General features: G+C 47.2%; 6 protein-coding genes across 6 annotated transcripts; 4 read left to right on the top strand and 2 right to left on the bottom strand.

The window, feature by feature from the left end:
* Positions 1–22: 22 nt before the first annotated feature.
* Positions 23–1135, top strand: ANOM_010726 (uncharacterized protein; the record flags this gene model as incomplete). The annotated part of the gene is made up of 1 exon (XM_015555982.1): positions 23–1135. The coding sequence occupies one exon, from the start codon at positions 23–25 to the stop codon at positions 1133–1135; it is 1113 nt and encodes a 370-aa protein (XP_015401269.1).
* A 666-nt stretch (positions 1136–1801) lies between these two features.
* ANOM_010727 (uncharacterized protein) lies at positions 1802–2674 on the top strand (the record flags this gene model as incomplete). Its single annotated transcript, XM_015555983.1, has 1 exon — positions 1802–2674. One exon carries the CDS (start codon positions 1802–1804, stop codon positions 2672–2674), a length of 873 nt encoding a protein of 290 aa, XP_015401268.1.
* Positions 2675–3501: 827 nt separating this feature from the next.
* On the top strand, positions 3502–4390 carry ANOM_010728 (uncharacterized protein; the record flags this gene model as incomplete). The annotated part of the gene is made up of 4 exons (XM_015555984.1): positions 3502–3555; positions 3620–3661; positions 3746–4207; positions 4265–4390. 4 exons carry the CDS (start codon positions 3502–3504, stop codon positions 4388–4390), a joined length of 684 nt encoding a protein of 227 aa, XP_015401271.1.
* Positions 4391–4946: 556 nt separating this feature from the next.
* ANOM_010729 (putative MFS drug efflux transporter) lies at positions 4947–7366 on the bottom strand (the record flags this gene model as incomplete). Its single annotated transcript, XM_015555985.1, has 14 exons — positions 4947–4988; positions 5043–5100; positions 5158–5368; positions 5418–5573; positions 5628–5787; positions 5836–5900; positions 5957–6314; positions 6369–6450; positions 6513–6595; positions 6651–6743; positions 6810–6891; positions 6951–7003; positions 7062–7142; positions 7214–7366. 14 exons carry the CDS (start codon positions 7364–7366, stop codon positions 4947–4949), a joined length of 1677 nt encoding a protein of 558 aa, XP_015401270.1.
* Positions 7367–8535: 1169 nt separating this feature from the next.
* ANOM_010730 (Dabb family protein) lies at positions 8536–8932 on the top strand (the record flags this gene model as incomplete). Its single annotated transcript, XM_015555986.1, has 2 exons — positions 8536–8634; positions 8705–8932. 2 exons carry the CDS (start codon positions 8536–8538, stop codon positions 8930–8932), a joined length of 327 nt encoding a protein of 108 aa, XP_015401266.1.
* Positions 8933–10242: 1310 nt separating this feature from the next.
* ANOM_010731 (putative C6 and C2H2 transcription factor) lies at positions 10243–11862 on the bottom strand (the record flags this gene model as incomplete). Its single annotated transcript, XM_015555987.1, has 3 exons — positions 10243–10791; positions 11058–11556; positions 11717–11862. 3 exons carry the CDS (start codon positions 11860–11862, stop codon positions 10243–10245), a joined length of 1194 nt encoding a protein of 397 aa, XP_015401267.1.
* Between the last annotated feature and the right edge of the window lie 344 nt (positions 11863–12206).

The raw sequence follows: 12206 nt of genomic DNA on the forward strand, positions 1-12206 counted from the left end.
AAAAAAGAAACAGATCACCAGCATGCAACAGCGCAGGCGGGCTTTTTGGCTTGCTATTTCCGCTCTTATTCTACTAATAATCACGTACGTTTTTCTGTCCATGCAGCACCGCCCTGCACTTTTACCCACCAACAGCGATCCGACGCCACAAGAGTCCGACAGCCGTGAGCCAGAAGAGGTCCCAAAAGAAACCACAACACCCCATCCATCAGCACCATCGGTCCAGCAAAATGCGACGCGCACACTTGTGATTGCCAAACTACAGGAAGAGGATACCTTGTGGGTCGACAACCTTGTCCACGATGACGCTTACCTTACCAGCGCAGTCTATGTTGTGGATAATAATACCAGTGCACCTTTTACTGTTCCCTTGAATAAAGGCCATGAGGTTATGGTCTATTTAACCTACATTATCGATCACTATTATGAACTCAGCGATGTTTCAATATTTATGCATGCTCATCAAATCACGTGGCATAACAACGACTTCCTCGATTCTGATTCAGCTAAGATGGTCCGCCGGTTAAGAAGTCAACATATACTAAAAAATGGTTACATGAATCTTCGCTGTCACCTAGATCCGGGATGCCCTGACCATATCCATCCATATATAGGAATGGGCTCTGATGACATTCTTAATGTCCCCGAAGCTGCAGTTATAGGTATGGCATGGGGCCAGCTATTCCCCGGTAGCCCAGTCCCATCAGTTCTTTCACAACCATGCTGCGCACAGTTCGCTGTCAGCGCAGATCAAATCCGGAAAATCCCTCAGGAACGCTACCTTGAATTCCGCCATTGGCTTCTCGCAGCCGAACTCGATGACCGACTGTCTGGGAGAGTCTGGGAATATATCTGGCATTGGCTATTTACAGGGCAACCGGAGTTCTGCCCAGTTGAGACAACCTGTTATTGCGAAGGATATGGAATTTGCTTCGATCCTAAAGAGTATCAGCTATATTTTCGGATTCGAGGCGAAGCCCGCAAGTTGGAAGGAGAGGTTCGGGAGTTGGAGTCGGAAGCGACCGAGACAGACATCACGACTAGTGAAAGAATAACTGCGTTGAAGAGAAAGATTAATGAGCTGCATGGGGAAATGAACGAGATAAAAGCCAGGACGAAGGGTATTGGGCAGTGATTGCCAGGTAGCATTGGTGGGTTTCCTGCTTTGTCATGTTGAATATGTATAGCACATTTGTCTGGAAACAAATACATTTCCTTTTCTTTACATGGTCTCCAGTCAGTATACTTGCTGTCAATATAATGGTCTCGCACACAAGTGAGGGCATGCTTTGATCAGGTGCTATGGCGTCATGTGACGTGTCGATAGCCCAGTATTGTTGTTGCCCACTAGTTTTCGTGTCGTGAAGGATACCGAAATTACACATTAAGTACGCAGAAACGCGACGTTGGTTCATCCCAATGCCACACTCAATCGATTTGTTAAACACGACCTGGTAAGTAATTTCACAAATTGTCTAGTATAGAAGAGACTGCTTGGTTTGTAAAGGTCGATGGTTTTTAATAATCGTGGCTCGAAGTGGTTCATTCTCGGAAACAAATGAGCAATTATTAATAGTGTCGGAGCGTTTTGGACACAGGGCCAGATCTCCGATTGGTCTAAGGGCCTGCTTCGTTGTGGGTAAGACTCTTGGTCGAATGAACCAGACTGCGACATGATCAATTCGCGTGCGAAACTGTCCGACATGATGCATTCAAATAGTGCCATGAATCCACATAGGACAAACATCAATCCAGTGCCATCTGTGTGGTCCATCTCCAAGTCGCACTCTATTTCGACGCGATGTCTTCCTTGGACGAGCTCCTCAAAATCGCAAACCCAGTTCGCGCGCACGCCTTGAAAACCTTCGATGTGACGGCGCATCCAGACGAGGTACTCCAAATCCCCTCGCGAGAAGAAGGACGCTTCATTCGCATTCATGCCTACAACACACCCCATAGGGATACCCCGACCCCAGTCCTCGTCAACTTCCATGGTAGTGGATTCGTGAACCCTTTGCATGGAAGTGACGATGAGTTTTGTAAATTCATTGTCGAGAAAACTGGATTCGTGGTTCTGGACTGCGCCTATCGACTCGCACCAGAACATAAGTTTCCGGCTGCAGTGCACGATGCCGAAGATGCCGTTCGATGGGTTCTTTCACATCCAGAGAAGTTCGACGCTTCCCATCTGTCGATCTCGGGCTTCAGTGCAGGGGGGATCCTGTCTCTGGTTCTCAGCTCGGTGATCTTCCCACGGGGCACATTCAAAAATGTGTTTGCCGCCTATCCTCCAACAGATATGGTCCAAAGCTCCGCGGACAAGACTGCCCCTGATACATCCATAGATAGTGCTCCCGTCGAGCTCCTGGATACGTTCATACGATGCTATTATCCAAACCCCGAAGACGTGAAGAGCGTCCTTGCTTCACCATCCGTGATCCCAGCTGAAATGTTCTCCGATAGGATTTTTCTTGTTACTGCGGCTTGTGATCGCCTCTGTCTTGAGGCAGAGGCGCTTGGAAACAGGATCAAAGATACGACACCCAAGCATATCAAGATGCACAGGTATGAGGGCTGCGGGCACGCTTTTGACAAAGCTTATGAGGTAGGATCGGTCCAGGAACGAGCGAAAAATGACCTCTACCAAAAGGCGGCCGTATTCCTAACCGAGTAACTATTTTGTATCTGTTGGGGCTCAGCATAAGGTTTTTTATAACTCCTTCATGCTCCAGGTTCGTCCTATGTGTACTGTTCTTTCTTTCTTGAAACCCTTTCATTTGTCCATAACATATGGTAGTTACTGTAAATTAGTGATCGTCTAACGCAGCACTTGAAAATATGTATAACTAGAGAGCAGTTGTTGGAGAAGATGTGGCAAGAAACAATCGTGAATATCGAAAGTATACAATCAAGCGAAAATCAACACACAGCAGGGAACTCTATGGGAAATTAGCCACCGAATCACATTTGAAGAATCACGCTTTCGACAGTGGTGAAACAGACGACAGGTGAGCATCAGCATAGCCAAGAGCAAGAAACGGGTGAGAAACCAGACAACCCAAGATTTCTTACAGCGGAGGCACTTTGCAATGACCACACTTGAGCGAATATTCGTGCATCTGATGAGTATCAAAATGCCCTACTATATATCACATGGAGACAGTGGAGTGTCCTTGCCACCCCCTTGCAGAAAATCAATAAATAGAATCCAGGGGCTACCAAAGATCGACATAGTGGTGCAGGGGAAAAAGTAAAGCACCAATTGTAGCCATAGGAAAAAGAGGGTTGGGCATTTTTGGCGGCGCTGCTATTTACATTTTAGAGACAGTGTTTCTCTCGCGCACACAAGACCAACATGGTACCCGTCTGGTCAACGAGTCAACTCTTAAATCTTCATCCCAAATATACCTCTTCCTCAAAGAGTGTATGTTTAGCCTGTCTTGATTTCTTTTTGAGTGGTCACCAAGCGGTTTAGTGTCAGAAGATTCCTGAACATCCATCATGACATCCTCAAAACCTCTACCGCTCCTAAACCTGACAGGAAATTGGGTTATGGTCAGTGGTCTTTGGTTTCCCTTAGAAGGCTTACGTTGTCAGACTGAACAGATCGCGGCTATAGGAAAAACATCTATCAACGAACGTTGAACCAATGATGAAGATGGTATGGTTTATCTTTGGTCATCTGTCGATCGATATCTCGATACGACATCGAGCAACATTAGGACTTATCTAAGAGAACTTTCAGCAAGGCCTAAACTGGATTATCCGCCGAGCCTTCCAATACGTATCCATACTATTTACAATCACCGAATATGCCAGCATTGGCGCAGATAGTTCACCACTGGCGTTGCATATTGACGTTGAACATACTGTGACAGGTGGATTCAACGGTACAACCGAGAAGCGGACGCTCGACTGGAATCCTCATGTCCAGAAGGATTACGTGTTCGGGTGTCTTAGTGTCCGTAGCCGACTCATTAGGGGCGTGGAAGATGCGGACGGTCATGTTCGGCCCGCACTTCAACTACACATGCCAAACTTAGACGAAAGCGTATACAAATTCATGAGGGGGGCAGTCTCTTTCGAGGGTGAGCCGGAGGAAGGGTTTTTACTTGATGAGTCACCGCAACAGTACGTGGGAACTAGTCGTGGAAGTTGGTTGCATACTGTCTCGTGCAATGACGAACTAGGGTGGACCATGGAACAGGTAAGCGAAGGGAAAGCTCTCGACACCTATATATGACTGTTAACAAAGGATATTCAGGTTTGGGGCTTCGAAATGATATGCGGCGAGCGCTACCACACACGCCGGATTGTCGTTATTAACAAATCCGGCGATTGTACCATGGGCCGAACTGTATACAAGTGGCACAGTGGAATTCGGGAATGATCATGGTCTCGGGCCTACATGTGCAAAATAAATTTGAAAATGCCATATCCCTTTGAGAGACGGCCGTTTCTAATACCTCACAGGACGCCAATTGGATTATAATGTTGTATCCGTTGTGCTAGAAATATATGTTGAATTCAGATGTGGCTAGTATGGTTGGCAATGTAATGATTGGGAATAGTTTTATATTTCCAGGTTCAAGAGATGTTTTGAACCTGGGGGGAAGTATTAGAATAAAGCAAGTCTATATTGGGACATTATATGCATATATATACTCAATACTCCTCCTCATGGAGTGGTTGGGCAGAACATGCTTCTGAATACAATCACTTCAGAACCCCCAAATATTCAAACAGAAATCAACCCAACCCTATAATTTTACGAGAAGGGAACGATGAATCAATGCATGAAAGTCGTAAATACCATGGTAAACTTTCCTAGTGTCTGCTCCTCCACGATTATTTTATCTTCAACCTTTCCTTCTCGCTGACATATCCTGGATTCCGTTTGCCACCAATGTTTTGCAAGGACGTATGCAACTAATATATCCAAGAGATTAAGCACCTCCAGCAGCCATCTCCATGAAGAGTTTCTCGCGCTAAATTACAGTGTCAGCGTTGATTATAATAATATGTCGCACTGCCAAACAAACCTTCAAGAACACCGAGAGAAGAACACCTATGCCACCGGCAACAATAAGCAAGATATAACTGTGGTAAAAGTTAGCGATAGACTTTTAAGGTTAGCAAACCACAAATAAAACGTACACATAGTCAATAGCATCGACAATAATATCTAACGCCGCGGACTGCTCTGACTTAGTCAACGTGTTGAAGAATCCACTTGCAGTTCCACCAATTGTGTTCTTAATGTCTTCGGTATTGGCGTTCGGAAGCAAGTTGATTAGGCCCGTAGTTGCTTTGTTCACGAAGATAGCGCCGGCCATACCCAGTGCTAAGACGATACCTCCCAGTTGAGCTATTCTTGTTAGTCTTGTTTGCTAAATAAAGGAATGCGGACTACTTACAAACCATCATAAAGCCAAGGGCCCATGGGATCTCGGTCTTCTTAACTTTAGCCTGGACAACGCTATATCCTGCTTGGTTAAACGCGCCAACACCAAGGGCCATAAGAGAGGTGTATCCGTAGATAGCGCTGGCAGAGGTATCTTTTTTAACAGTGACTAAAGGGGTCAGCGTTGGAATAAGTATTGCGATAATTAAGCATCTTAGCTTACACATCAATGCAGCGGCGACGAGTTCGAAAATCGAACCAAGGAGGTACCATGGAAGGTAATAACCGAATTTGGACATCATGTGGCCGTTTGCAATGATGGCGAAGATAAGCACCATTACAAAGGGTAGAATACGCAGCGAGGAGTGGACTGCAGTGTCACCCTGCACGGTGTCAGTATAATATCTTGGGAACCTGGGTTGCTATCTTACCTGAGTAAATTGGAAGAACAGGGGAATATAGTACACGGAAATAAACAATCCGCTGCTGGCACAGGCTAGAACTTGATTAGCATCGCCAAGAGGTTGGAGTATGTTATAGGTTTATACTCACTGTTAAGGATGAACAGAAGTAGTAGTGAACGCCTCTTCAGGAAATGGATCGGGAACAGTCTGTTTTCCTCGTTGCAGAAGATGTAGAAAGTCTGCTGAACACCAAAGACAACGAACAGAACGCCGGACACCACGAACAGTGCAATGGACGAACCGCTGCCCCAACTCCATTCCACTCCGCCAAAGTCGATAGCCATAACTAACGTAGCCAACGCACCGACAAACAAGACAATGCCGACCCAGTCGATATTCCTAGCTTTCTCTTTTGGGGTTGCATTGGGCATGGGCTCGAAGGAGGGCAAAAGAAATGCGTAGACTGGAGAAAACACGGCTCCAACAACCAGGTTGATGTAGAAGGCCTAACAATATTAGCATGGGTGGACTTTCTTGATGTGGGAGATTTGCAGCCATACCCAACGCCAAGTCGCACTGCTTTCGGCGAAGGCTCCTCCAATCGCTGGGCCAGTGACAGTTCCGATACCCCATGAAACGGCACTAGACGAGAAAGATTACAGTGAGTATTCATATAGAGCTCCAGATTTTGCAGTGTTACTTACGTCAAACCAATGTAGAATGGACGTTCAGATACGGTTGTATTCACAGACAGCTGGGTCAAGACACCGAAGTACATACCGCTTCCCTAGATTAAGTTAATATCCAGAGGCCTATGCATTTATACAGGCCTTTAAGCTTACTCCAGCGCCAGCCATAGCTCGTCCGACAATCATCCCGTTCATGTTTGGGGCAGCACCACAAAGGGCCGAGCCTGCCATGAAAAGAATAACACACTAGTACTCGAGTTAGCAATACTGAAACTTTGCTACTGCTTTATCATCAGGCGTTCTTTAGCATACCCCAATATAGAGCCATTTGGCATTGTAGGTTGCATAGGCCTTAGACCAAGGCAGCACCAGTGCGGAGGAGGTAAGGGAGAATCTGCGAAGGCTTAGCTAAACTGTCTTCTAAATTATCTTGTAGGACAGCTAAAATCATACCCCACAGCAAGCCAGGAAATCTGGTCGGCTTCTTGGAATTGGTTGAGAATAGCCTGTAGTTCATGATGGTTAGCTGTACTGGAGATAGATATACCGAACAGGAATAAATACAGGTTGGATGTTAGCCACAATGGTGTTGTCAAGCGCAAAAAGCATATGGCTGGACAGGATAGCAGTTACAACTAGGATCCACTATTGTTGGTCGGTTAGAATCTACCGTCCCCATGGTAGTGTGGGTAGTTCAGCTGGAGTTGGATACATACCTTAAAGCCGGTGATCGCCCTCACTTCCTTCTGCGGCTCCTCGACTGATGATTCGTGACCCTTACTAATTTGTGAGCTCGAGCTTGGGGTTTGTGAATCCGTCAAGGCGTCGACGGCCCCGAGTTTCTCGATATCTTTCAGACTGTCTGCCATTGTGCTGGCGGTGCTGTGCTGTGCCAGTTAATCGAGGGTATTGACACACAGACTCTTGGGTTTTTAGTAAATGAAAGTTAAGTTGATGTTGAGTTACCGAAGCATTCTGGCCTGACCGGTTATTTATTCTAATCCTAGGGAAACATTGGAACAGCACATCTAGTCAGATCACGCCAACTGAACGAAGTAAGAGATCTGAAATCATTCTGGGTCGTGACTAATGAAGGCTCCATGGGATGAAAAAGGATGACAGAAGATCAACCAGCCACCGTTTCTCCTCAGGCCCGCTTATTCCAGGAGAGAATTATGATCATATCGCCCTGTTTGCCAGTGCAACCCCAACCCAGTCCAGATCCACATTCTGGGATGCTCTGGGATACCGACTGGGATACCGACTGGGATACCGAATACGATGCCGAATGGGATACCGACTGGGATACCGAATACGATGCCGAATGGGATACCGACTGGGATACCGTATAGGATCTACTGGAATACCAAGATCGAGATCGTTCCGAATAAATGTAATCCTGAAGGAGAATCCTTCGGAGTCGCCCGGGCCAACGCCCGGGCCACATCATCCCAGCGGGAAAAAGCAGATCAGCTATTTCGCTATCCCATCGGGGCAGGACATTACTCCGTACGTAGGCTGTCATCCTGTCCTTGGCGTTCTGGACGGTGATAAGCACTGATTTAGCGTCTCCACTTCATATACTCAGGCTACCGGGAAGGCTTGGCGCAAAGGTCACCAATCTCCGAATCAAGAGTATGTCGAATCCAGTGTTGGAAGGGAATCGCTTGGGCACTATTTTAGCAGAATGAGCCGTGGTAAGCTAAGGAAGCCGTATCTATCACGATGCCTCTTTCGGAAGGGGTATGCAAAAGTATCGCCATAGGTTCTGTTCCAGGCTATCTAGCGAAAGAGACGATAGACAGGGCTCGTGGATATCCTAACTTCGTTTTGGGTACCGTGACTAGTTCTCCCCGCGAGGGTATTGCCCCCTAATGCTTATGTCAAGTCCATGCATCTATAAAATCACACTCTGTTTTCCCCAATTCGCTACCATCTACGAGACACTTATCGTACACTTTTAAATCCAAGGAACAACATATTCGACCCCATTCGTCCTCGTCTACTTCCCCTTCCAAAATCATAGAATTCATTCGTCATGACCATCCACCGCATCACACTCTTCAACATTCCCAAACCGGAGGACGTGGATATTCTCCTCGCCGAATATCGCACTCTGGCTCAAGAAGCAACAAAGGTACACCTTACTCATCTTCTCCTCTCCACCGCTCCTACATGTCAAATATTAACCTTGATACTGCTGGTAGAACTCAGAGCCTTACATTGTGTCAGTCCAAGCGGGTCGCACACTGCCTGACGCGCGAACGAAAGGCTACACGCTGGCCGTCAAGACGACCTTTCGCGATATCGAGGATATGAACTTCTATGACCATGACTGCGAAGCACATAAACGACTGAAGTCTGTTGCTGCACCCAAGAGAGAAGGGGATGTACTTACGGCGTACTTTGAGGATGCGGTTGGGCTTGCAATTTAGATGATTGGCGGTGGACATCTGTAGTCATGTACAGAACCGTTTAGATTAGAAATGGAGTGAAATACGAACAGAAAAAGAATACTCTGGAACAACATGACAATCGCCTGACGAATATCCCCAACCCGCAATATTATTCGAATGGGTCAAGAAGAACGACATCGAGCCCTCAGAAATAGAAAATATATATCTAATAAACAATGAGAAGATCCTCAAGGGTAGTTGCTGAAATTCTAGCCACCGAGATATTCTGCCCATATGACAGCTCGCCCACTAGACTACCTCTATCTAGTCAAGAATCATTAATCTTGTTGAGTAACAAGTTCTGTTTTGATGTCTTTGTGTATCCCTGCAGTCAGTATTTTTACCATTTCTGAGCACAAAGGCTTTTAAAGGCTTCAAAACATTGCTATATTTATTGTTGCTAAGCGAGAGACTGTTTCTATCTCCTAAGCGGTTTGTAACCTGCTACCATAATACTGAATTGCATGTCTATTACAGCTTCTATATATATTCTAGTTAGCCTTAAAGAGCTGGTGCTAACAGAGTCTTTATATTAAAGCAAAGCTATATATTCGTAGTGCCTACGAGATCTTAATATAGGATGTTGCTAAAGATGAGGTTAATATATATATATATTAAAAGTACAAGTTCACAAATAGGATTGTCTTAGGTGCACCATTGGATAATACACCATACAAGAACATTTATAACTGTAGGAGTTTCTACGCAGAGGAAGAGGGCATAGATAGACTAGTTGTAAAGACTATAATTAATACCTGCTACTTAATATGTTGCATGCGACGGTATTAAAGCTTATATTGGAAGACAGAACAAGAATCTCGAGACTTAAAGATATTGTACTGCGGTTGCTATGTGCGCAATCTACTACTCGGGTAGCGAGGCAAGCAGGCAAGGTAGGAATGTAATGTAATGTATCATGCATTGGGATTCACGCAATGATCTTGTTGGGGTGATCCTGGAGCCAGTATGTTGTATAATGACGGACTGGATACTGCCATACCCTCTCCGCTATCATAGCCCCCATTAACAGCTTTCATCGGCTAAATTGATAGACGAATCTAGTCATTTTTCCGCTTAATCAGGTGATATGACCCTACGCAGATCCCCCAGAATAGCAGACAGGTTATGAAGCCACTTCAATATCTGGTCGACCTTTTCGGGGATGGCATGAGCCGAGTAGGCGTGGCAGGATCCAATCACTATTTCACAGGATTCAATATACAACTCGCTAACTTAATCTGATGCTCATAAGTCATACATATCCCCTTCAAAAGAACGGAGCCAAGAAATCAGAACCAACAAAAACCCCCATCAGGCTGTAGCACACTCGCCGTCTGACTAATCCACCTCGCGTCTGAATTCCTCTCGCCATACGCGCTCCGATCCTCCGCCAGCCGCGAGGCCAAGTCCGAGCTCGCATGCCAGAGTTCATCGCTATCGGGAGGCGCGAATTGCAAATTCGCGAGCGAGAGCAAACTCCGGCCCTGCGACGATGCACCGATGTCAGGGACCCGGCAGGATCGACAGACTTTGTACAGGGCAAGGGCAAAGCGCTTGACTTCCTCCACGCCCACCCAAATGTACACGTCGGGCAGGGTGTTTTTGAACTGAGCGACAATCGAGGGGTAGAAGAACATTTGGCGCTCGAGGCAGGTGCGGACGAGGGCTTTTAGGAGCTGCAAGGGGAGGGTGGGGAGTTCGTGAGTTAGCTGCAGGTTGAGACCTTGATTACCTTGAAGGAGGGCGAAAATGATTTGGAGCAGGATTCCTTGGTATGTTGCCATGGGCCAGGGCGAGGGGGGTTCTGCGTTGTGCGGGCTTGGTGCTTCCCATTTATCCTGCCCACGGTTAGTGAGTGGCTGAATATGGAAGCAGGGAAGAATATCAGAGGACTTGACACCGCGACACTCCCCTCCTCCTCCCACGCCCCAACCCAGACCCTGAAACACGCCGTTCAGCATCTGCACACTGGACCTCCCAGGCTTATTTTGAGTCTGGTTCGCAGTTGCAGAAGGCCTGCTGGTATGTGTTCGCGAGGCACGATTGACGCGTGTGCATAATCGGCGCGGAGGTGTGGCGGTATCAAGTCCCAAGGCAAACTCACTCGCTGTTGATGGATCGACACCAGAAGTTTCGAGTGCAGATCCGTCGCGGCCCTCCGGGCATCCTCTTTCCCAGTCAACCATAATCCCATCATCATGACGGATTGCAAGAGAAGAGCGGGCTCATGGTCCGGATCGAAGGTTGCGCGGTGTAGAAATGGCCATGTGGAGTGAAACTTCTCGAAGAACACCTGGATATAAATTAACGCTCTAGAGGGACTGTGTTCAATTGCGTCCAAGTTATGTACGGGGACCAAATTGGTGGAATCCACTACCGGTCCGGCGGTTGGACTCCCGGCGCGACTGGCTTGTTGAACTTGGCGGCCCCGACTCGAGCACCCCAAGGAGCAATCAATGCCTCGCCGCACACAGGCTCCGCACGGAGCCTTTCCGTCACATTTGGACTTTCGCGAGCAGCAGTAATTGCACGCTCGAATTGTGCGACCGGGTTGGAGCTGTTTATCCTCGTGATGGGTGCGGACATGTTGACGGAGCGTATCACTATTATTGTGTACTTAGCACCATTCATGATCCAGGGCATCCTATCTGCCTAGATTCCTTCCTGGTCCATGCTTTCCGTCCACCGGAGATCTATGTGACCATGCGCAGCTTCGACGCCTCGTATTCCCATTCCGTGTTTGGTGCAACTGAACAGACTTACTTCCGGGCAAAACGTCGATCGCAAAACGGACATTCAAACGAGTCCGACTGAAAGTGTCGTCGCGCATGTCGGGTGAGATGTTCCTTCCGTCGATAGCTTAATCCACAACCCGGGAAGTGACATTGAAAGGACGCGCGGGTACTCATGGCGGGAGAAAAAAAAAGAAATTAAGATTTTCTTAGTTTTGTCGTGAGAAAATGGAGAGGCTGTATAGCGCCAAAATCTAGACTCCCACGAGTTGACAGTTTAACGGCGAGATGGGAACGAGTGGGGAATGTCATGAATGATTGGCGCCGATGGGATGGCGGGTGGGATGCCGATGGGAGGCCGATGGGATGGCCCTATGGGATACTGGGATGGCCCCGGAGAAGGTCCCGGAAAAGGTCTTATTGTGCCTGCAGGATTGACTAACCACGGAAATTAGTGGTAGTGGTGCAGGGCCATGGAAGCCCCGTCATGAAAAAGAAACGGTGATCTGGGATGGAATGGG

Source organism: Aspergillus nomiae (genome assembly GCF_001204775.2).
Source record: "Aspergillus nomiae NRRL 13137 chromosome Unknown contig00628, whole genome shotgun sequence".
Lineage (NCBI taxonomy): Eukaryota > Fungi > Ascomycota > Eurotiomycetes > Eurotiales > Aspergillaceae > Aspergillus > Aspergillus nomiae.